The sequence below is a fragment of the Helobdella robusta genome (genome assembly GCF_000326865.2).
Source record: "Helobdella robusta unplaced genomic scaffold HELROscaffold_32, whole genome shotgun sequence".
NCBI lineage: Eukaryota > Metazoa > Annelida > Clitellata > Rhynchobdellida > Glossiphoniidae > Helobdella > Helobdella robusta.
The window spans coordinates 228,838-255,844 of record NW_008704589.1 but is presented as its reverse complement, the minus strand read 5'-3'; the positions used below and the strand labels follow the sequence as shown (position 1 = coordinate 255,844).

Genomic DNA, 27,007 nt, shown 5'->3' with positions numbered 1-27,007 from the left:
ATTACTGTTTTTGATCACATTGTTAATGTAATTTGTGTTTACGTTATGGTTTGTACTAGTAGGTTGGTGTTTGTTGGACTTTGTTTCGATGTTGCTCGTTTTGTTGTCTGTCTGGGATGAAGAATTCATGCTTTCGCGTTTTGCTGGTCTTGGGGAAAAATAATTTGTTGTCGAAGTTTTTACATTTCATTGGATGTTCTTTATTTTCTGAGTGTAGCTTTGTGAATGATTTTTGTAACTCACTTTGTCTGGATGTTGGTTTTCGTTGTTAATTCGTTTGTGGTGGTAACACAGTATTTATATTAGACCAATGCTTATAAACAAATTGTCAAATTTTTAAAGAATTTTAAATTGAAATAGAAATTTCTACAAAATTGCAGAATAAAAACAATAAAATGAGATTTTAAATAAACTTTTTTTTTGTTTTATTGGATATATTCATTTTTCTCATCACAAACAAAAATTTTCTATGGCACGCTATTCCGTGTTTTTCACAAGTCTTTTATGATTCATGATTTATTATTTTTATTTTATTAAATAATTTTATTAATATGTTTCTATTTCATTTTTTATGATATTTTATAACGCTTCTTCTCTTTGATGTTTCAAAAATTTGTTTGCTTATAAGTTTTTATAACAACAATATTTTTCAAATGAAAATTTTTTGCTGATAAAAACAGATTCAATCACAGGAAAATATAATTAAATTTTTTTTTAGTTTTTTGTCAAAAAAATTTAATTCAGCATGTTGTAGTTCTGTTTTTGTGTGTTACTTATTCTCTTTGAACTGTTTATTCTTTTTTTGGTTTTTGGCAATGATCGAATGTATTTGATATATAATTAAGTTTATTAATTAATAAATAAAATAATTAATACATTTTTCAATTAATTAGATTATTTATTAGAAGTGGAATTGAAAATAAAAGCAAACGGTAAGCCACATGAACAAACGAATTGAATTATATTATCAGTTAATAAATTAATTACTTTACTGATTAATGAATAACTAAATGAAATATGAATGATTAATGAATGATTAAATGAATGAACAAACGAATGAACAAATGAATGATTGAAAGAATGAATGATTGATTGAATGATTGATTGAATGTGTGATGTCCTGTAATAATTCAATTTTCTTGATTATAAATAATTCATTCATTCTTATGGATTCTTCTTTATCTCCATTCCTTTCTTTAACATCCATTGGTTAATTAATTTATGTTGCTATAGAGCGTTGCTACTATTTTTTGCATGCTAATTTTATAGTTCTGAAGTATAACCATTTTGTATTGTATAATTTCTTATTTACAGTTTATTAAGAATATTATTATATTAGTTAAAGTTTTCCACCATGTAACATTGGTTATTGTTAAACTTCTGCTTAGCAGATTACAACATAATGAAAGTACTAAAGTACTAGAATAATGAAATGTTACATGACACACATCAAACATACATGACATCGTAATATTTAGCTAAGTTATACATAAACGTATGCCATACATTTAATATAAGTTAAAAGACTTGGCAGAAACTAAAAGAAGGAGCGAGAGAGAAAGGATAATTAAAGATTAATTGTTTGGTATAGTCAGTAAACAGTTGAGAATCAAAAGTGTAAATTAGTGAGATTCAAATCAATCGACATATTAATAACATTCAACGTAAACTTATGTTTCATATTGCTTGTTCGTTTATAAATTTGCAAACATACAATAAAGATGAAACCAACTCAAGGCTAAGTGTACTTTCATTATTTTATAATCTGATAAGCTGCAGTTTAACAATAACGAATATTACACGGTGGAGAACTACAGAACTATTAAATATACAATTTCCCATAACTTTGAAAAATTTGACAAACGCGTTTTAGCTCTCATTTATGCTAAAAAATAGTTTTTTCTATTGTGTGATAGTTTTTTAAAACAATTTTTTAAAGTTAATTACCTTATATTTTAAAATATTTTTTAAATTAGTTAAATAATTATTACTTTTTAAATTATTGTTTAACACTATTTAAAATGCTTTTGATTAATTTCCATTGAAAAAAAATCAACCGAACTTTCGATAATTCAATTGTCCGTTAAAATTTTTAATTTGAAATTTTTATTAGCTGGCCGACCACTGTTTCAATCTCTCATTCCATCATTTCTCCCTAATTTGTTCATCTTCCTTGCTGCACACAAGACAGTGCGAATGATTTATGGCCATCTTAAATCATAATTCCCATTTCATTTCTAAACTCTTTTTCTTTCTTCTCTTCCTCTGTAAAAATTGTTGGTAATGGCACCACAAATAGAAACATCATAAAAATAAGTAAGCCAAAACAATTTGGGAGTTTTTGCCGGATTTTTCTGGGTTTATTTTTCTTTGTTAAACAAAATTTTAGCTATTTTTTTTATTTTGTGGTTAAAATGGTTTCTTCGTAGTTAAGTTTGTTTCTTTTGGTTGCCTGTTTCTTTTTAAGAATTTTTATTACAAAAATGTTGCGCCAGGATTGTTACTGGTGTTTGTTTTTTTGATTTTTATTTTGAGTCGAAGTTATATTATTTTATTTCATCTTTTACACTCCGTGCTTCAACTAAAATAAGTTTTGATAGGATTTTTAAAAGAAGACGATGTGGCAAGTTTAATGAAATTGATTGAGTAACATAGTTATAAAATGTTTCAATGTTCATTTGTGGAGACTTTTTTAAAGGAAGGCCTAGATTTTTATACTGAAAAATCGATCTATTTTGTTGGCGCGTAAAAATGTTTCAGTTAATTAAATAGCAATAACTTTTGAATCATCACTTTCAAAGGAAAAAATTAATGTTTGCTAACAAAAAGTAAATTGACGAAAAAAAATTATAATATTCCAATAAAAATGAAAAAAGCAAACAATAAACTCAACAAAAGATGCATACAGCACTTGGTCCACTGAACAAAAACAACGGACAACTCAAAAAAAACACATTTGACGCCACAGATTCGCCAACAAAACAGAAAACCTTAGCAACATTTTATGACCGGACTGTCAGTTTAATGAGGATGGTTCTGTATGTAGTTTTGCCTCTCATTCAACCTGATGACGCTTATTTCAAACGATTTTGCAAATCTAAAAGATCAAACTTTTCAGTATTTTTTTGTTTAATTTCAAGTCTGTCAGAAAAATTTAATTTTTTTTTGTGAGAAATATAATTTTATCCGAATATTTTTTTCTTAGTCATACAGCGCGTTTTTGTCTGGGTCTATGAATGTTTATGTGTATGTATGTGAGTTTGTGTGTATTTTTGTTTGTGTGCAAGTTCGTGTGTATATGCAACCATGTGTTTGAAATTTTAGAGAGCCAATATATTCCTATATAAAACAGTCGGAATAAGCTTTCAACTTTTCATAAATTATGCACAATCGATATAAGCTCTTTATGCTCTCTAGGGCTCATTACATGATATCATCAACTTTGTCTTCAGCACAATCATCGTCATCATTTTCGTCATTATCTTTGATATCATCTTTATCATCTTCGTCATTATCATCTTTATCATTATCGTCGTCATCATCATCATAATCATCATCATCACCGTCAAATTCATCATCGTCATCGTCGTCATCATCATAATTCTTACTATGACATCATTATTGTATGAAAAATAATTCCCCTTTTTATTTTTCTAATTTGAATGAAAATTAATTTTAATGTTTTTTTTGTAGAATTTCAACTTGAATCAAATTTTTACATTGTTTTTTTTTGTTTCGTTTTGTTTCAGAATTTTTGTCTTTTGTGATTTAAATTTTGTCATAGTAAATATTGTCATCCATGTATGTTTGACATTAGTGAAAAAAATTAGTTATCGCTGGTTACGGAAAATGTTAAAATATTTACTACCACGTTCGCTATGTTGATGTTACATTATAATCACTTCATCATTTCATCGTCCTCATCGTCATTAGATCATCATAGGCATCCAAAGTAGAATCGTTAACATCACGTAACTCATGCTTCCCGTCTTAACCTCGACTTGATCATCATCTTCGAATTCATCTTCTTCTTCATTTTCAAAATGCCGTCATAACGCTGTTCTTGTACTTATCATGTAGTCATTATTATCAATTTTATCATCATCACCATCACTATCATCATCGTCATCATCATCATCAGCAGCAGCAACAGCAGCTGCCGCGTAATTTTTTCATAATTATTCGGGTTCTTCTAATATTACCGACTACCGGTTCGGAAATAACTTTTCGGATGAATTGTTGAAAGTATTTTTGTGAGTTAGGTTAAAATAGGAAGAAGAAAGAGCATACTTGAAACGTAATTTGAAAAAAATTTAAAGTTGATGATGCGTTTTTAACACGGATAGACTAATGTTAGTAAACTTAATTGGATTATACTCTGTTTACAAATGATTTCCTAACAACAATAAAATGTTGATGATTAGTGGTGTTTCCACATACTTTCCAGTCTCAACCATTTATCAGTGCCTGCACTCACAAATCAAATGGACACAAACCTACCTGACATCCATCATGCCATACAATCTCATTGAACAAACAACTGGCAGGCTGGTATAGCTTTCAAACATCGTTAAAAATGAGCCAAAGCAAATTACTATTATGTTGGAGATCTCAATATTGATGTATCAAACATAAAAACATTCACAATATTTTTTAAACGGAAGCCAAAATTTTAAATATACTTAGTTATCGCTGTTTTCAATCCATTTTACAATTTGACACGATTGTGAGCACGACTGGCGTTTAGTATGAATAAATGAACATATCCAAGTACTTCGTCATAGAATCAACAGCTGGGCAGCTAGCCAGGGTCTGCAAGAAGGCCTTGAAGGTCGTAAACACGTTCATACCCAACCGCACCTTTCTAAAATTTTTCTTCTTTTCAGTTTCTGGCACTGCAAAAATAGTAATAAAAGTAAACTTAATTCTTGTAGTCATTATTATTATTATTAAAATACGACACTGTTAATTGTCTTATTTAATCCTTGCCCTATCTCAACTTGAAGATATAACACCTTAACATTAAAATTATTGCTTCCAATTTAACGAATGTTTCAAGTGACATGATGAATAATTCAGCATTTTGTTTTCAACGGTCTTTCTAATAATCTCCACATTGCGAACCAGCCTGGTTGTGAACTCGGCACCTGCTTCTTCAGATCCTTCCTTCCTTTTTTTGACATGCTTATTTGACAAATGCAAACGCATTACAATTGTTTCATTTTATTATTCTAAGAACGATATTTTCCAATCAATTAATCCACCAACTAAAAACTCAACTAAGCTATCAACCAAACTATCAAAATCAACTAGCTAACTAATCAATCAACCAACCGGCTGACCCAACCAAAACAATCAACCTTTTAGCTAGCCATCAAACCAATATTTATATTTATATATTTATACACACAAAATTTATAAAACCTTGCAAAGTACGATGAAGAGCACACGCACTCATAATTTTTCGGTGGATTTTTGGCTCATTCCGTCTGCAGGCAAAGAGAGTTGAATGCATATTAACATTTAAAAATGAATTCACACCTATTCCCATCAATAACCGAACTGAACGTACTTGTGTGCAAGTTCATTCGTGCACTTGAACGTACACACACACACACGCACACAAACACGCACACACAAACATACACACACACGTACACACGCACGCACATATATACACGCAAGAACATGTAGAAATTGACTTCAATGCGTTAACTCCTTTATCAATGCACATTAATATACGCTCATGTTTGTAATAAGTTTAATAAAAAATCACAACTAGACTTACAATAAATCTCTTACCTATCCACATTCGCACATAAACAGAATGAACGCATTCTAAAAGCTGAACACACAACCAACATCATTATAAACACACGCAAGCACTCAAACACAAACATAAACACACACACACACACACATACACTAAAATACAAAAACACACAATTTACCTACACACACAAATATTCACACAGACACAAACACACACACACACAGGCACATAACACACACGCCTCTTTTTTTATTTACATATTGTATTACACTTGATGTAGAAGGAGACCCGGGCGCACATATACACATATATAGAAGGACATTTATAGGCAGATTAAAGAGCAATGAAATAGTCATAAACACTCATATAATTGTTTCATACATCCGTGTAACTGGTGGTGGGCTGTTTCTACTGGATCATGTACGTGTTGATACATTTTCCACATACACGCACGCGCAACGCAACTCCACGCAAGAGGAAAATGGCAAAAGTAGGGAGATGGCTGGCCACCTGAATGTATGGACGACACGTAACGTTACAACACAATTCTTCGATGCTACTTACGTGTGTTGCGCTTTTTTCTCTGCATAGATGTGTTTGTATATATGTGTGTGTGTGTTTGTGTGTGTTGATATGTGTGTGTGTTTGTATGTGTGTTCCTGCCTGTTTATTTGTGTGGGTATGTAAATAGAAAGACACACGAATGCACGTACAAACAGACAGACGTGGAAGGGATAGAATACACGACGAATTAATTGATTTTATAGTTTTGAATAATGGGTACACTTTTAAATCTTATTCATCACATCAAATCATACTCCACACACGCACGCACGCGCACACGCACGCACGCGCACACACACACAAACACACACACACACACAAACACGCACGCACACACAAACACACGCACATTTTCACGCCCTTATGAATTACGCAACGGCATAGATCCTTGCTACGTCAGAACCATTAACACCATTGTTCCGCCGTTAATTTTATTATGCCAACTCTACTCCAGATTTTATCTATCACTTATCTTTGCCTGCGCTTGTTATTATTTTCTGTTGTTTTTTCATTATTATTTTTATTATTTTTAATAATAAATTTAATCGGGATTATCGTTTTAAAAGATTTCATCATAATTTGTAAATTGTTTTTATAAAATTTTCAAACTTGATAAATTATTTTTGGTCTATGTTAGTATTTTATTGGCTGCCATCTTAGCTTTTTTTTTCTGGAGTTAATTATTTATTTATCTTCAGTAAATCTCTAACTATTGTTGTGGTCTGTGTGTGGTTTGATCGAATTTGCGTTTTCCATTTCCTAACTGGTTGACAATTACATTTTTGCAATACTGCTATGGTATACATCTATTTTGATCGTTAAAGCGATAGCAGATTTTATTTATTAATAAATTTTTCATCACGATTATTTCATTTCCCTGGGGATTATATTCAACGAGTTTTTCAGAGAAATTTTGAAGATGATGGAAGAGATTTTCAAAAGGTTTAAAAAAAGTTGAAATTGTGAATTATTAAATTTGTCTTTGAATTTTCATTTTTTTAAAAACTTTTAAAATTATCATTTAAAAGTAAATTTTAAAACGTCTACTTGAAAAATTAAAAAAAACTCTATCTATTTATTCATCAGACAACTATATTTCAGAACGCCGTGACCTTCAATTGTTAACAAAATAAAAAACACGGCAACGACACGATTATTCTTATAAAATAAAATAAAAACAAAAAAAGTTTTTACAAGGAATGATGAGATGAAATAAAAAGCCAGCAAAGATGGAAATAACCTCATAAAGTTTTTTGAAACCCGCCTACACGTGCCACATTACTGGATGAACGTTTCGTTGGTATGGCAATTGAAAATGAAGGGATTTTTTAGGCCTAGAGCTGACCATTTGCTTGTTCTCTGAGTTAGATTGCTTTGAAGTTTATATAACATGATTCAGATCTAAGTTCAAAATAAGTTTGTAAGGTTGCTGTTGAAAAAAGAGAAAATTTGATCATTGACTACGATACATACACATTTTTTATATCTTTTTTTGAGTAACTAGGCTTTCAACGTAGATTTAACGGTAAAGTTGACAAAAGTGTAGATTGAAATAGAAACAAATTAAAGATAAATCAAAATGTTTATGAAAATATAAAATAGAATCACCAAACAACCATTGACAAAAAATATAAAACGAACTAAATCAAAATTCTGAAAGAATTGTAAGATAAACTATCCCAATAGAAATAAGCGTAAGCCAAGCAGCCGAATCCATTGAAAGCGATTCACTCTACGTCATGTGTTGAGCAACAGTTTAATTAAAAATGTTATATTTATGCTATTTATATTACGCTCCTCTTTCTATTTACGAACCGTACCATGTTCCACACGCTGCTGTTGGGTATGTTTGTATGCGTGAATCTCTGTATGAATGTGTCTGTATGTATGTGTCTGAGTTAGTGGGTGTTTTTGTGTGTGTTTCTGTGATCGGTATTTATCGGTAGTTTGCGTTTGTATGCAATACATATACTGTTTCTATATGTGTATGAGTGAGTGTCTGTATGTTTGGATTGGTTTGTTTGAGTTGCATTTGGTGCTTTGAATGTTTTATTCAGTAATGATGTATATGTTTGTTTAATTTATTGATTTCAGAAATCCTAAGGTTAAAATCAGTTTTTACTTTGTAAAAATTAATCATACGAAAAGATTTTAAAAGTCATAACAACAATTTGACTAATTTCGAGCTAAAATTTTGACTATGTGCTGACCATATTTCGGAAAGCACCTAGTTAAAAGATATTTCATCTAGTGCCACGTCTCTGAATACATACAAATTAAAATTTTCCTACTCTTCAAGTGAATTTTTGTTTAATAAATAATGCAAAATGATATAAAACAACCTCAAAAGTTCAATTTCAGAACGTTTATCTAAATTTTAAATAATTTTTCAGCTGTTAAACTTTCTCCTTTTTATCTGGTAATATTTATTCAAATGATTTTTTAATTACATCTTCAGTATTCTATTCCTAAATGATTTGCTAAATCGAGAACGTCTGAAATATCACACTCGCTTTGCAAATAAAAAATAATTACAGAACTTGAAAAAAAATCTCGTTAAAAAGTTTTTAAAGCATTAATTGTAACTAAAGCCTATTTTGACTTTCATTTCGTTTGAAATTGTTTAACTCTACACTCGCGTCTACGTGATTGCAAATGTAGTACAGTAACTATTGTATATTAATCATATTTGTCTATTTAGGCGAATGTTTGTTCTCGGCAGATCATTCCAGGTATGTCTCCAATTACTCATCCAGGTGTATGGAGACAGTTTGATTGTATATCAAAGTGACGAAACAAAGTAACAAATGCAATTAGACGGCAAGTAATATGTGGATTGATGTATGTATGTATGTAATATTTTGTGTGTGTGTGTGTGTGTGTGTATATGTGTGTGTGTATGTATGCGTTTTTGTTGTGTGTATGTATGCGTTTTTGTATATATGAGTATGCATAGGTAGTTTATGCATGTCAAATGTGTATATCTTACATAGGTGTGTGCATGTTAGTTTGTATGTATGTATGTATGTGTGTATGTGTGTATGTGTTAATGTTTATATAAATATATAATACCCAGGCTTATAAATAAAAATGCTGATCATAATTTTAGTCCACTGTACCGTCAAAAACGCATTTCTAGCAATTCTTTGTAACATCACAGCATTTAACAGAAAAAAAAAACACAATAACAAAAATCATTAAACTTCTAAAGAAAAATAAAATAAAAAACTCAGCAGCGTGACTGAATGAATGATTGAAAGAACAAACAAATTAGAAGACCTGCCCGTGTGCGCGTCCTAGTAATTAAAAGACAAACATCACAACTGACAAGATCGTTATCGTCACCGTCAACATCATCTTCATCGTCATCATCATCGTCTTCATCATCATCATCGTCGTCGTCGTCGTCGTCTTCATCATCATCATCATCATCATCATCATCTTTTTCTTCTTCTTTGCTAAACTATCTTTAATTCACTCATAATAGTTTTGCAACACTACTCATTATTGTCATTTTCTTCATCAACTTCATCATCGCCGTAATCATTCTCATCATCGTCATCATCGTCGTCGTCATGTCGCCTCAATACAATCGGTGAAAAGACAGCAGAAAGATTTCAAAGCATGCATCTTATATCACATTCATGAGCGAGTGAGCTCCGACTTAACGTTGCTGTATTGTTTCATTGTTTTCGTTGTTACTGATTTATATATAATTTGTATGAACTGTTTGTATGTCTGGTTTGTATGTTATGTTTCTATGCAATGTATGTGTACATTTATTTGTATAAACTGTTTGTTTGTATTTTTTTTATGTTATATTTGTATGTTTGATTTATATACCATGTTCGATTAATATTCTGGTATTGTATATTTGGTTTGTATGTTTTTTATGTAATGTTTTGTATACAATATAAAAGAACAATATAGATATATTTTTGTAACTGGATGTATTTTTATCTTGCATTGTGTTTAAATGTACGACTTCGTTTGATATGGATGCAAGGGAGTTCTACATTGTTTGTTCTACATTGTATTTTATGTTCATTCTTTTTTTTTTTTTATTATTATTATTTCATTTTGTTTTTATTTATGTTATTATTATTACTATTGTTACTGTTGATATAGTTGTGATCTTTTTGTTTTTACCATTTAGCAGTGAATCTATAACGTTTCATATTTTGGAGGTTTGCCTGTGTGTTGATAACGTTACTCGCGCTATGTCACACAGTTGTTTTGTTGATTGTGTCTCATTGTGTTGTCAGACAATGCAATATAATCTTTGACATTGTTGTCATAGCTTTTAAGTTTTGTTCAAAATTTTGAATTGCAATGCATGCATCAGCCATCAAACAAATAATGTTTTACGACATCATCATTCATACGGAAATTTAAACTGCAGATACCATAAAAGGGATGGGTCATACAAGTTTACTACAACTTATAACAAAATTTTAATTCTTCAAGCCGCAATGTCACAACAGTAATAACAGCAGCAGCAACAACAACAACAACAACTACAACAGCAACAACAACCTGCAAACTCAACTAAGAAAGCCCTGACATTGACATCATTACAATCTGCTAACAAAACTCCCAAGCGGACCAGCACAAGAAAGAAACTTATTATCTGGCTTAGTCTGTCAATCAGTTTCGTGCCGCTAACACGTGTTTTTTTTCATTTTTGTTTGATGGAAGATTTTTATTTTGAAAAATTACTTCATAATTTTCACTTTTGAAAAATTATTTCAAAATTATTATTTTGAAAAATTATTTTGAAAAATCATTTTCCTACATTGACTTCCAAACAAATTTGTTTCACAGAGAGATTTGACAAAAAATAATATAAACAGTCAAATTATTTTTACAGTACATGAACTCAATTAAAAATATAAAAAAATATTTGTTTAATTGCAATAAAGCGTTTAGACAAATATAAAAAACGAGCATTTAGTCTGCCATATAGACAGCGCAAAATCTTTCAAAATGACAGATGAATGGAGGACATAATGGAGAAGAGAATAAACATAGAAAGTAGATACATAGACAGTTGCAAAGCTCAGCCTACACCTGTATGGGGAGAATCAGAAAATCAAAGAGACCGTCATCAATAAGAAATGACCTGTCTGGTGCCTCACTGTCTCCTGCTTCATTCATTCTTTTCTTTCCACTCTCTTCAATCGCTCAATTTACTTTTGTTTTCCGTGTAGAGCATTTTATTCAGCGCTTTTGTTCAGTTCTTATATTTTATTCAAGTTTGTTTGAATTTATTTGAAAAAATTTTGAAAAAGTGTTTTTAACATTGCATAATATTTGTCTTTCTGTTTAGTTAAGATATTGAAAATATGGATTAATATCTGTTGTTGTTTTATTTAATTTTTAAATTTATTTATCTTAAATATTCTTTTGTTATTTTTAATTGTTTCTAGAACGTAATTTCAAACTAAAATTCCTTTGACAACATATATATTCTTATCTACGTCCGTGTATTTATGTTCGCAGGATACGTAGGGGCAATATATAAGTATCGGTAGAGACAGGTGGAGACCCAAATGAATAAATGATTGGATTAATGAAACTTCACTATTGTCTGTTTATGTATCTCTATCTATCTATTTATTTATCCATCCATCCATCCATCCATCCATCCATCCATCCATCCATCCATCCATCCATCCATCCATCCATCCATCCATCCATCCATCCATCCATCCATCCATCCATCCATCCATCCATCCATCCATCCATCCATCCGTGTTTGTCTCTATATGAAATCTTTGTTTTGTTGTTTCGAAAAAAGTAGAGAAATATTTTTTGTCATTCGTTTAAAATCGCATATCTATTTTAAATGTTGCTCCGATCAATGTATATGATTCCTGCTCCGTGATCTGAATGTGTATTTCTATTAGTTGATCTATCTCTTCTCCCAGCGTAAAACTGAATTATTTGTTTTACATAAGTGGATGCGTGCGATGCCACGTGTCTGTCTGTGTGTATGTGTGTGTGTGTGTGTGTGTTTGAATATGTTTATGCATGTCTGTCTGTTGTCTGTCTGTTGTTTATCAGGTTAGTATGTGAAGATTTGGTGTGCGCGTATATATATTGTTTGTGTGTGGATGGCTTTATATTGAATGTTTGTGTATACGTGTTTATTTGTGTGTCTGTGTGTGTGTGTGAGTATGTACGCTTCCAACTCCCTTTAATCCCTCTCTTTGTTACATTCGTGTTTTATCATCATTCCACTTGGCTGTTTCAATATGCATAAACCATTAGAAAATAAACATAAGAAGAGAAAATCTCAAAAATAAAGAAAATTTTTTTCGTTCGGTAAAATGAAACGCAGGGCCTAGAGAGATTGACATAAGAATGTAGGCAATGTAATTCCGTGGATTTAACAGCTTATTAAATCGTTATATGGAGACAGCTGAACAAGCTAATAAAGCAAACATCAGGATCAAAATAAGGAAAATAATCTTCGACAAAATAAAAAACAATTTTTCGTGTTTCTGATTATGAAACACGAAACCAACGCGGATTAAATTTAATATTTTGCAAAAATTAAAGAACCGAAATAATAACGAACGAGACGAAAATACGTAAGACGTCAGATCAGGTTCATAGCAGCAACATAAAAAAGTACCATGATAAAACAAAAACAAAACAAAGAATGTTAAAATCTTCTTTTTCGTATTTTCGCTCGATTATGGATCTAAAAAATTTGTGAGTATTGAACATATGTGCGTCGCCGTTTAGGAAAGATGTGATGCTAATGCAGGAGAGCTCTATTGTTTGTTCAACGGTTTTTTTTAACATTATTTTATTTCTGTTTTTCATCTAATTTCATTTTCGTTGCTTTGTTTTCTGGCATAAATTATTTGTTCAAAAATTTTTTGACTCAAAAATATTGAAAATTTTTTAAAAGAAAATAAAAATTTCATGTTCAGTAAGCAAATTTTCTAAAAAAAACAATTTTTCAAACATTTTCGACGTTGTTCCGTATTTTTCATCCTTCTTTGTTTTTTTCACATTTTTCAAGCGCAACTCTCCGGAGCCAAGCATGCTTATTGGGTTTTGTTTTTCTGAGTTTTGCAATGCTTGCAGTGAAAAATTTCTTTGGTCGTTTGGGGCATAAACAAAGGAACAGCAGTATGCAAGATATATTCCAACGCCAGCAGAGCCAACGTTGTTACACTCAGTCTGCCAAGCTCACACAGCTACGTGAAAAAACAAAAAGCGTACGTATAAACATTTTGATGATAGCGATAGCACAATAATAATGCTTAATATGCACATTTTCAACACGTGTCTGACTGAACCAAAAAACCCAGTGGCATGCTAGCAGTCATTTTACATCTTTACTTGCAGTCACGCAACGTGCAATAAAAAATTAAAACTCACACTCTTTTGGACTTTTGTGCTGTTAGCAGACTCACACGTAAGCAAGCTTCTGCGAATAAATACACCGTGTAATGGATGTACGCAATTATTTGTTAGAATTTACATACACTTAACGGCATAACTCTCTGATAAAAACATAAATATTCGTCTGAAGTGAAAACCTTAGCGAAGGTGCTGATTTTTACCAACCAGTTTGAAACCTCCAGTACAAAGGAGACTTAGTTAGGAAACATGCAACCTGATTGGGCAACCAAAATGTAAACAAAAAGTAACTTTTTCAATTTTTTGAGAAATAAAAGCTCTGCCGATCAATCATAATATAATCCATCGTTGGGGCTGTAATGAAGCGCGTCAGCATTTGAAAGTTAATTGAGGACTGAACTTTCCGGCCATTCACCTAGGCATGCAGATGCATTTCAGCACATTATGGACCACTTTCGGTCGTAATGATCCTTTCAATAACTAACTAAAACATATTTTTTATTACCTCACAGCGATAAAGTTTGATTAGACATCTTTGGCAAATGTTCAAAAATAAACCCACATTTGTTAACTCTTTTAATGTGTTCTTGTCAAAGTTTTGCAAATTTGTAATACACAAGACCACTACCGAAAACACTGGATGTTAGCCAAAAATTTTGTCAAACAAACCATTGCTATTTCAAACATTTTTTTTACAAAATTTAAAAAATTTGTACGCGAGTAACCAGCTAACAGATAGTTTGGGTGCCAAATTCTACACTTCTATTTCGAGTCGAAATTGTTCAATTGATTTTACATTTTAAATTCAAACTATTAATGAAGTTGAAATTTTCTCTTTCTCACTCTCTCTCTCTCTCTCTCTCTCTATATATATATATATATATATATATATATTTATTTATTTATTTATTCACTAATTACTGGCTAATGTACTAATGTATTCATACACACAAATGGTCATAGTAATCACCATGAAATAATATTGATACCTACTCATCTTGACATAAACAACAATTTAGCACATGTGCTTGTATAATCACCAACCAACCAATCACACAACAATCGATTATTATTATTATTATTATTTTTATTATTACAAATGTACATTAGGTTTCATTAGTACGCTAATAATGAACAAGCAAGGGAGTATATATCTATTAGTTTATTATTAAACTTTGGCAGGTATGTTATTATATAAGCATGTGTAAACATTTTTCTCTGTTAAGAGTTATATGCTTGAGCAAGCTTAGGCAGACATGGAATCCTTCCTAATAATGCTAGTTAATAATGAGGTGGAGTTTGACGAGATATATCACACGTACTCACACATGCAAACATCTTCTCAGATATTAATTTAAATTGATGGTGACCACCCGTTTTTTTCTTCTTAGTGAAGCATAACAACTTGCCCGCAGAGAAACACGCACACGAAAACAGGCTCGCTTAGAACCAAACATACAAAAAACATACAAACAAATGTAAATACACACTTGCACAGACAAACATTTTAACATAATTATACTAACAATACAATGCTGAAACAAAAACATTAAGATGATACACAAGGAGTAAGACAGTGCTGTGCAGACAAAAGATGAATTGAATATGTACTAGAAAGGCTTTATTTTTATTAAGCTAATATGCTCGATAATGTTCACGTGGATTTATGCCTGTTAGTTTCACATCATGAAATATGAATCTCTCCCTGCACTCCCTTCTGACCATTATTACTCCATACCTTCACGTACATCTACATTTAACTGTGTGCATGTTTTATAGGCTTTTGTTTATTTACACTATTTTTATCTTTAACTTTTTAATTTGTTTTCCACCTGATATTCTTTTTTTCGTTCCTCTGTTAATTTCCTTTCATCATTTTCCTCTCTTCCATGCGTGTATTCACGTTTGTGTATTCACGTTCGCACTGCATCTTGCGTGAGTCGGTCAACTTGAGCACTTGCATTTGTGCGGAAGAGAAAAGTACCTACACATGTTCACATGGAAACGTACTACCGCCTGTTGGTTGGTATGCGTGTACGCACGGTGCTGTACAAATGCGTGTACAAGATGCGTGCGTGTAGAACATCCGTGTCTAAGTGTTCGCCCATGAACATGCACCCCATCCACATAACTTCAAGTACCTTCCTTCCTTCAACAACTCTTCTCCTGCTCTCTTTGTTTTCAAACGCATTTACGATGATGGCGATGATGATGGTGATTGCGATGATGATAATGATTATGGTGGTGGTGGTGATAATATTGAAGATAACAATGATGGCAATCATGTTGAGGCTGATGATGACCACCACCCCAGTGAATAAAATATCACCGAGAAGTCCAAAGAATAATGATGATGGCTATGATGAAGAATGTATAAGTAATGTGAAGAGAAATGTTTGAAGGATGTTGAAACTTTATGTGAAAGACAATGCTGACAATAATATTGGTGATAAAAATAAATACGAATCGACAACCAGTAAAAAACTGTTATTGCTCTCCCACACGGTATAAAACCACACAAACAAACAACGGAGAATTAATGATGTCCAAAAATTGTCATCTCGATGAAGATAATTAAAAACAAATAAGAAAAATAAACAAGTTGACTTAATAAACGGTCGTTACTGCAAAAAAAATGTTTGGCGATGTTTGTGACGACGACGACGATGACGTCAACATAATAACGACAATTATAACGACAAATATGAATTTATCATGACGACGATGATGTCATAATTTCAACAGCAAATAGGGCTTTAAAATGACGACGATGAAGACGATCATCATTACAATAAAAATATTTTAATGATGATGACGACTGTGCTATCATTATAAAATTAAAAATAACCTCTACAATGACGTACAACAACAACAACACACGTTTAGACGACATTTTCCCCGAGATCGGGGGCTGCCGTTTGGCTACCTATGATGAAACCGAAATACCCCTCGACGCCATCCACATCTGTCACTCGCCTCAGTATCACGCAACCCCGCTTTCACCCTATCCTTCTCCACCTGCTCTCTCCATCCCAATCGCGGACGACCCCTTCCTACCACTCCTTCAACCTCGAACTCCAACGCTCGCCTAATCCCGACCCTTTCATCCCTTCTCAACACATGTCCATACCATCGCAATCTCGATCTCCTTATCAATGTCACAATGTCCTCATTCAGTCCCATCATTGACATCAGCTCTGTACTACTCCTCCTATCCTTCACTTTAACCCCACACATCATCCTCACCATAGCTCTTTCAGCCCTCTGCAGTACACTTTTCTCCTCTCTCAACACCCAAGTTTCACCACCATATACCATCGCTGCTCTCACACATGCTTTATATACCCTCCCTTTCATCTTCACTGACCATTTCTTTCCACACAATACCCCACCCAGTTCCCTAAATTTCATCCATCCTACACGAACTTTAGCCGTAACTGCGCTTAAACAAAAGCTTTCCACTCTTTCAATACCACCACTCAACCCCGTCTTTGCGTCCGTCCTATTAATCACACCATGAACACATTTCTTACATTTGAACATGTCTTCCACCTTTTTCAGTGCCCCCCTCACACCACTACATCTCTCATGCACCCATTTCTGACATCCTATACACAATACCGAGATAGCCTTCACTCTCCTGTCACATACCCCACGGGGGTCTATTTTACTTATCACTCGCTCCCCACCTTCCCCACTCACCATTACCTTCGTCTTATCAATATTAACTTTTAACCCTTTCTTTTCAATAACACTTTTCCATCTGTCAAATTTTAACTGCAATTCTTCCATGCTATCAGCCATCAAGACTAAATCATCTGCATACAAAATCTCAAATAACAACCCCTCCATTATGTTTTCACACACAACATCCATCACAATTGCAAACAGTTCCAACCCTCACCTTTGTCTTTGCCCCTTCATACAGCTGCATCACAGCTTTAACAAGTCTCTCATTCACTCCTTTCTTCCTCAACGCCCATTCAATGACCTTCCTCGGTACTCGATCAAAAGCCTTTTCTAGATCCACAAAGCACATGTACAATCTTCGTTTCTTCTTTCTATAATTCTCCTGCAACATTCTCACCATGAACAACGCATCCACCGTTCCCCTACCAGGCATAAACCCACACTGCATTTCATTAACTGTCACCATATTTCTCAACCTCCTCTCAAGCACCCTCTCCACTACCTTTATTCCGTGCTCTAGCAATTTCACACCCCTATATGACCCACAATCTCTCACATCTCCTTTGCCCTTATACAACGGCACCAACACACTGTGTCGCCAATCCTCAGGTATACCTTCATCATCAAACATACTGTTAGCAATTTTCATCATAACTTCAATTCCTATCACCCACTCGCTTTTATATGTTCTGCCGCCACTTCCGAAACCCCTGTCGCCTTACCTAGTTTCATTTCTCTAACTGCTTTCTCTACTTCCTCCTTCGTCACCTTTTCTATAGGTCCGTGTGTGACCGCGGATTCCACATCTCCATCCCACTCATTCTCTTCATTCATCAACATTTCCATATGAGCTTTCCACGCCTGAGCTTTTTCCTCCTCATCTATGCACAACTTGCCAGATCCATCCAAAACACATCCATTCCCTATAACATCTTTCCTATCCCTTATTGACTGCTTTGCTACTTTGAACATTTTCCTCACATCAAATTCCATTTCCTTCATTAACCTATCTGATGCTTTCGTCATTGCAGTTGCCACTGCCTGTTAAATTCTTGGTTCATTTCATTGACTGATTAATATATAATCGTCGTACCAAATAATATGTGACGCGATGGTTTATAATGTCTTAATCGCAAAATTTTTAACGCCAAAAATAATATCAGAATAATTTCTATATAAAAGATCACGATGAACAAAAACGCATTCATTCATTTGTAGATATCATTGGCAAGTTAATAATATAAAGTACAAAAAATAATTATTATTACTGAAGATAAAAGTTTTTGTTAAAAAATTAACAAATTGACTAAGACTAAAATACTTATGCAATATGCTGCAGATGAGGAAGATGATTCTGAAGATGAAATAATCACAAATTATTCTAAACTTTACAACAATAACACCATTATAAAAGGGAATAACTCCGAAACAAATTACTAACATTGCCAAAAAAACATTATCAACCATAAATCCATCATCACATCATCACATCATCAACCAACATGCAAAACTGATAGCTGGAAGTTTATTAATGGAGGAAGAAAGGAGCAGAACACGGAATCGTGATATATTAATAACGGTGATTGAAATGCAACAATGGAAAAATTATGATGGCGGTGATAGTGATGAATATGAGATGATGATGATGATGACGAGGACGATGATGAGGATGATGAAGATGATGATGAAGATGATGATGACGAGTACGAGATGATGATGATGATGAACATGAAATGAAGACATCATTAATAATGACAACTTGAAAAATGATAACAATACCCTTGATGAGAATGACGCCTATAATGACAATGATGACGATGACGATGATGACATAAAAGTGACATGTTGATGACGTGTTTATTCGTTCGTTGAGCTCGAAGCTTTGCTGTCATGCGATGATGGGGAAAATTCTCTCCCTCTTTCTCTCTCTTACTTTCTCTTTTCTTCTCCTTTTTTCTTTTACTTTTTCTCTTTATCTCCTTCTCTATCATTTTTTATTTATTTATTTTTTAAATCCTCTTTGCTTCTCTGATTTTTTCCATTTTTTTTATTTATAAGAATTTTATAAACTGTACGATTATACAAACATGCACATACACACAAACACTCACTCACACACACGTAAACACAAGTTCACACACATAAAAATATGTTGAAACATATACGTGTTCATTCCTAAGAATATAACAATTGTTCATTTAATTACTAAAGTATGAATAAGGCATTTTTGAAACAATTAACTCCGCACGTTTGTCTTATCTGAAGTTTTCAAAATTTGGAAATATAATTTTTTTCGGAGATTTAGTGAGTAGGTGTATGCAAAAGCAATAGCCGTGTTAATCTTTTTATGAGAGATTTCTCTTCAAAATAGAAGATAAATGAAGATTCTTCCATTTAATTTACCATTTTAAATATTTCTCTATATCAAGGTTGTCAAACTACGGTCAGCAAAGCTATTTTATGCGACCCGCGTGGTCTTGTTCTCCAAAAAAAGGAAAGATCGTCAGCCAGACATTAGAAAAAAAAGGAAGAACCACAAATTTTAAAAAATTTTTTCCCGGGTTGAAGAAATCTGCTTGTTAAGTACACATGCAGCCCTTCAAATGTGAAATAGTTCTCAATGTGGTCATCACAACACAAAGATTGCCCACCCTGCTCTATAAAGTTCAGAGTTATTAATTTTTATAAATTATACAGTGACAGGAATTTATTGTCGAAATCATCATTCAAATTTCGGTCAGCTTTATTTCATTATAATTTTTTTTTCGTCGTTATCATCGTCGTCATCAGCACAAGCACAGCAGTCATCATTGCCATCATCATTGAAATCAGTGTGCCTTCCTAGATAGCATTCACAATGATTAATTCAAAATGAAGTAAATTAATGAATGGCAGAAACACCAGCAGTTTCTTTTTTTATTCTTTTATTTATTACGTCACTTATTCTATTCATTCATTCATCTATTCTTTCATTCTTTTATTCATTCAGTCATTCGTCCCTTCACTCATTCGTCTTCATTAGCTGTCAATAGCGGTTTAGTTAGAGTTGTCTTCATCTACTTTCAACGTCTTTAATTTTTAATAAGCTGATTTTTGGCTAATTAGTTTTTACTTCTGCCTTTCGTGTCGGGATACAATTTCATTTGTTGTCAATATTTGCTGCGCCATGTTCATTTTCTCTCTTTTTAGCTATGCAAAATGATATTTTCATTTGCTCGTTGAAGATGTTTTGCATTTTTGCGGCTGGTGTGGTGGCCACTGGCTTTTTGCTGGCTTCTGTTGTTCACGTTGTGCGCTTCAATTAACATGCAAATTTATTGTATTACGTGCTAACTCGAGGCGATATTTATTCCGCGACAACGTTGTTATTGTTGTTCCGTGCTGTTACGAGCTGATATGTTGCGTAGGACAGCTGTTAGTCACGACAACAAAAAAACAGCAATAATAGTAATAACATCAACAATAATAATAATGGCAACCACTAATACATAATCAACATCTACAACAACAGTCGCTATTGCGGTAACCACATCCGAGCTGCAACATGCTCTTTAGAGTAGGCTAATGATAAAATATTTTATTTTTATAGCAGGTTTTTTAAAAATATAATAAAAGTTATGTACTGCACATGTGTGCTGTATAACTATGGGGAATATAAATATTGTTTTTTAAACTCGTGCAAGTCATTAAATGAAAAACTGTCTAATTTTTGATAAAAAAATTGAGTTGACAACATGTGTTTTGTTATTTGAGTTGTTTAGCTTAATTGAATTGTGTTACTCACGTAATTTAAAAGAAAACCTATTCGCAATAATATTAACGACTTTATTGACGTACTTTTATCATTTTTGTTGTAATTTTGAATGAAACTTCTCCTAGATAATGTAGGAGAAATACATCACGTGTATAAATGTGTGTACATTGTTAAAAAGAGCGTTGTTAGCTGTCAAAGTGGTTGTTGGCAGTTGTTGACGATGACAAATGAAAGATGACTGAATGACCACTGACGATATTTTATGATGTTGCGTCTCATTTCTGACAATATCTATACATCATTTTTACCCACCCACCCACTCACTCACTATATATTTCACGCACGTATTCTAACGGACATTCTAAGCACGCATTCATTTCAACTGCAAAACAAACAATGGATTAATTTGTTTAATGATATTTCAAAGTACAACAAAAATGTGATGGTGATATAGTATTAGTAATTTTAGTAATTTCAAAGTGCTTTTAAAGAATTTTGACAATAATCGTTTGAAAGAAAACAAAAAGTGGCTTGAAACTAGCACAATGTTGAAAAAACATTTGCCAACAAATTAAAAAAGTAATTTTAACAAGGGCACATTGTTTTGTGTTTAAGCTGTTGGCAACACCAGCGAACAAAAAAATATATGTCATTCAACACACAACAACAACAACAACAACAACAACAACAAAAACAACAACATCAACACCACCACCAACAACAACAACAAAAACAACTACACAACAACAACAACTACTACAACAACAACAATACAACAACAGCAGCAATAACAACAGCAACAACAACAGCAGCAATAACAACAAACCAATACGAAAAACTCTCTTACTGCTAAACTACGCGACATTAATCATCAGTTCATCCGTTTATTAGAACTCAATAATGAACTGTCCTGAATATGATGTGTTTTTAGTTGTTTGGTAAGGTCTTGCAATGTTGTTTTGTTCTATTTTTATAATACTTTTTAAATGTACAAACGGTTGATTATAATATTTGAAAATGTATCTAGTGAGTTGAGATAAATTGAACTGCGTAAAGCAAATTTAAAAAAAAATTCGTTTTGAGCAGATTTTTGCCGTTAAAACGTTTTAAAGGCTTCAACATTATGATGTTTTCAACTCTGAAAAAATTTGACGTTTAATTGTAGTTGCATGAATGTTTCCATTGTTTCGCCATTTAAAGTGTCAATAGCTCAACTGGTTGATTGATACTGCACCAAAAATATCAAAATTCAATTAGTTGTAAATATTGGATTGTTTCATTTACTTAACTGACAACATTAAATTGTTTTATTCTATAATTTTAAATTTAGAGCGGAATGTGAACAATACATTTGTTATCCCTTTATAGTGTTCTGTAATGAAGTCAACGGTGATCAATTGAACAAGGACAATCATAAACAACAACAACAACAACTGCAACACCATCACCACTATCAACAACAACAACAACCTGAACGACAACAATACTTCCAAAAATCACAGCAGCAGCAGCAACAACCACCACAAAACTTTCAACAAACGGCTCTCCAGCCAGCATCTGCAACAACACCTCACAACAACAACAATAATCCACTTTACCATCCACTTCGCGAGTATTGTCGTTGGGAAACGGCAAACGTGACATGTCCGAGTGCTCACCTGGCGGTCATCCGGTCAGCTTACTACGGCCGAATGAGAAACAACAGATGCACAGAGACTGAGGTGTATGTCGGATGCTCCTACGATGCACTTGCTGAGCTTGACTTTATGTGCTCTGGTAGGTTTTTGTTAGTAGAGGGAATCATTTTTTTGAACAATGCGAAAATTAAAAAATACAATAAGAGCCAAAAAATTTCAAAATTATAAATCGAAATTGTGAAAATTAGAAAAAATTATTTTAATTTTATATTTTTGAATGAGTTATTTTTCGATTAACGTAATGATTAAATGACAGATTAAGAAAGATAAAATATTTAAATTTTTTTTTTCATAAATAACTGAAAAGATTGATGAGATTTTTAATTTTATTTTTATCAGTGATGAAAATAGTTTAACTCAATTTCCTTTTTTAGATATCGTGATTGTTATCACAACTTGCATAATCATCTTCATGATTATCTTTTTCTCATTATCATCAACATCATTGTTACTAAACGTCAGTTTCAGTCAGTTCTACTTTTCTATCTATCAGTTCTATTTATCTTCGATTTTTGGCTACCGCAATACGTCTCTGCTAAGAATAAAAAATTCTACCATTTCAATATCAGCCTATTTCATTTTATTATACAACTTCCATGACAATCATCATTCCATTCTTCATCATCTCTTTTGACGTTTCTCCAGAAAACCTTGCTAACACTAAATTTTTTCAGCGGAGCTGTTAAGCAAGTGATCGTCAAATTCATAATCATCGTCCTCATCATGATCATTATTGTAATTCATAATCGTCATCTTCATCATCATCGTCGTTGTCATCATCATCATCATCGTCAATCTCATCATCATCGTCGTCGTCGTCATGACAGGTCGACCCCAATGTTCGGTAACCGTACCAGTTCAGGATCTGCATGAGAAACAGCCCTGTCCCAAAGACATGCTCACCCATCTAGAACTGGAGTATGAATGCGTGCCAGGTTCGGTTCCTATTATCTTCTCACTAACTGCCATCACAGTTATTCCGTTGTGTCACTCTTATCATTTACTCTATCATTGTCTCTTTTACTCATTACCTGGACAACCTAAACAACTTTTTGTTGCATTTTAAAATCAAAAATACTTTATGGAGAATGAATGGTCCTTTAACCGCATTGACTATGTTCGAATGCAAAGAAATCCCCACACCGAACATGCAGTGTGTGCAGTACATGCATTCATACGCCGTGTGTGCGTAGTGCGAGGCTGATTTTGCTACATATTATTTAAAGGAAATTATATTGATAATTTAACTATGTTGTATCAATGCAAACAACAAATTAATTAGAATGATAGGCGTACATGCGTACTTTTAAACTGATTTCTTTATAGAAAATTTCTTTTTGTGTTTAACCAATATATAATATTCAATTTATAGATAATTTAAAGTTCATATTACTAAAGAAAATGAAAAATGACTTAAAACAATATCGATACATGAAATGTTTTTAAATATTTTTTCAGCATTGCAAAAAAATGTTCGCTTCCATTCAAACATTCTGAAATGTTAAGCCGCGAATCTTTTCTGACGAAAGAAAGTTGGAAAAATTTCATTACTTCCCCGTCTACTTCAAATAAAAATATGTATTTAGGATTTTTTCATCTAAAATGAATGAAATCCTTTCTTTACTAAGATTTAAATTTCATTCTAACAACCCACAAGTATAATAAGTTAAAAAGGTAATAATCATTTTGTTCAATTTTTGATTCATTCAAAATCTTTTCGTTTATTGTAAAAGACATGCTGGACATGCACAGTGTCCGGTTGGCACTCCACAACTGGTCATCATCTGGAAGGCGCGAATCTTCTGATCGGACGAATCAATATTTGATATTCAACAAACAAACAGAGACAAATAAAGAAAGCGAAATGAAATAAAAATATTACTCAGTATTTATCTTTGAAAAATCAGGAAAGAACTCCTACCCTGGAGATCAAAAATGTATTTCGATTGCAAATCGACAAAAAAATTTCTTCAGGATGAACAAAAAATCTTTAAAATTATTTTTAAAACATTTCAAAAATACTTTAAAATCTTTTTAAAATAAAAAGATTAAGAATAACAGAAATAGCGAAAAATAACAAAAGTAGAACAAAAAGCAAATGAAGAGAACGGTCTTATCGGACTTATAAGCTTGGCGTAACTCGAAATAAGCCAAGCATTTAATCTTTTGAGATGCTGCTATGTTCATCTTGATCTTCAAATGCTACTTGTTTTGTCGTTAACGTTCTCTTGTTCTCTTATGTTTATTTTATTTCCTTTATTTTTAATTTTAGTCTCATTTTTCTTCTTTTTATTATTATTTAATTTTTTTTCATTCTGTAAGAATCCAAAAATAATTTAAAGCAAGTTGAGTTTTCACTTAAACATAACCAAAGAGGCGCTCTTGATAAAAGCATTGCTGTCAGTTTTGAGAACATTTTTTAATTTTCATAGTTATCACATGAAGCATTCTTATGCTAATTGATTGAACGTAATTAATAAAGTTAATATTTCTAAAAGATAAAAACAATGCTTCATTGATTTGACTGAATGATAAAAGTAGTAGGTTGTGTTATATATATTTTGTTATCATAGATTGTTATTATATATATGTATATTTTTATGTATATATATATATATATATATATATATATAAAATGATTGACACGTAGACAAAAACTAATTGACATAAGCACTGACATAAAAGGTTGAGTGATTGGTTTGAGGAATGATTGATTTGACAGTGGTGCAGTACCCTAACCAGCATTGTGCCAACGCAAACGTCAAACAGTCCCTGCTTATCGACGCTACATCTTCAACGTCGTCATCATTATCGATGTTCCAATCGCCATCCTCATCGTCGTCATCGTCGTCATCACTACCATCATCAGTTTCTTCATCATCGTCTTCATCATCTTCATCATCGAAACCATCGTGGTCGCCTGAGGGTTATTTGTCAAGTCACGTGGCAGACGAAACTTCGCAAGGGTCAAGGTTGTGTCCGTGGCAACTTGTGGTCAGCAAAGGTCAGCGAATCAATTTGACCTTGTATGATTTTGGTGGAGGTGAAGGTGCTGGAGCAGGGGGAACAGGAGTTGGAGCATGTTTGCTTTATGGAGTTATCAAGGTCAGTCAGCTTCTTACTGATTTAACTCAATAAACTGTTTTGTAAATGGATAAAATTGTTGTTGTCAACATCATTAAAATTTCGAGGTTATTTTTTTTAAGTTACACTCCAATCGATTACCAGTACATTACAATATCTCAAAAATGATTGTATACTGTGACGTTTTCAGAGCTATTGATTTAACGCTATATGTTTTATACAAGCATCAGAATAGCAATAATATAACATTATAACTTTGTTTTGTAATAAATATATATATAGATATTTAAATAAATTTTTACAAATATTTTATCATCCTTATTACACAATCATAGTAACTTCATCGTAAATGTAGTATAATGAAAATATTGCAACGACATCAATGTAATTATTTATCATTAACTTTATTCTTTTAATTACAGTATTTTTGATACAGTCATAAACAACACCATAATCGTCATCACCATCCCAGCTGCTGCTATATCATCCTACATATCAGATTTCAAATTCCATCTAGACACCATATCATCACAATCCTCATAGCCCCCATCATATGTATTCAATAAAGTCATCGTCAGTAAAACCAACATATTTACTCTAGTCACCCATCAATAAATCATTATTATATAGTCTAATAAATAATCGCAACATATGAGTATTACGATGGTGTAACGGTAAAGTTCCTGGCTATCCTATCGAAGTGACCGCATTCGATTTCAAAGAAATCCCCGACTACCGCATGCCATGCAATGTGTGTCTAGCAAAAAATTGGTTCAACTCACTCAAATGAACACAAAATGATATTTCACATTGTACTTTGAAGTTTTTTATCATTTTATTTTGCAACGAAAACAAAAATTAAAATCAGAAAAATCAAAAGATGTGAGAAAATAAAAATACGAATGAAGTGTGGCGAATAAAGAGTGGTGATAAAATCTAAACATTACCACAACCACAGGCCATTCAAACATCTAAGTTTGCCTCTCATTATTTTTGTATATGTGTATGCATGTATGTATGCATCTTTGTTTGTGTGTGTGTGTGTATGTATGTATGTATGTATGC

General features: G+C 32.5%; 3 protein-coding genes across 3 annotated transcripts; 2 read left to right on the top strand and 1 right to left on the bottom strand.

The window, feature by feature from the left end:
* Positions 1–6,181: 6,181 nt before the first annotated feature.
* HELRODRAFT_175038 (hypothetical protein) lies at positions 6,182–11,494 on the bottom strand (the record flags this gene model as incomplete). The annotated part of the gene is made up of 4 exons (XM_009022478.1): positions 6,182–6,356; positions 8,153–8,216; positions 10,874–10,977; positions 11,460–11,494. The coding sequence occupies 4 exons, from the start codon at positions 11,492–11,494 to the stop codon at positions 6,182–6,184; spliced, it is 378 nt and encodes a 125-aa protein (XP_009020726.1).
* An 8,502-nt stretch (positions 11,495–19,996) lies between these two features.
* Positions 19,997–24,731, top strand: HELRODRAFT_175037 (hypothetical protein; the record flags this gene model as incomplete). The annotated part of the gene is made up of 4 exons (XM_009022477.1): positions 19,997–20,071; positions 22,712–22,937; positions 23,686–23,793; positions 24,592–24,731. 4 exons carry the CDS (start codon positions 19,997–19,999, stop codon positions 24,729–24,731), a joined length of 549 nt encoding a protein of 182 aa, XP_009020725.1.
* An 833-nt stretch (positions 24,732–25,564) lies between these two features.
* Positions 25,565–26,557, top strand: HELRODRAFT_175036 (hypothetical protein; the record flags this gene model as incomplete). The annotated part of the gene is made up of 2 exons (XM_009022476.1): positions 25,565–25,963; positions 26,486–26,557. The coding sequence occupies 2 exons, from the start codon at positions 25,565–25,567 to the stop codon at positions 26,555–26,557; spliced, it is 471 nt and encodes a 156-aa protein (XP_009020724.1).
* Positions 26,558–27,007: the final 450 nt, after the last annotated feature.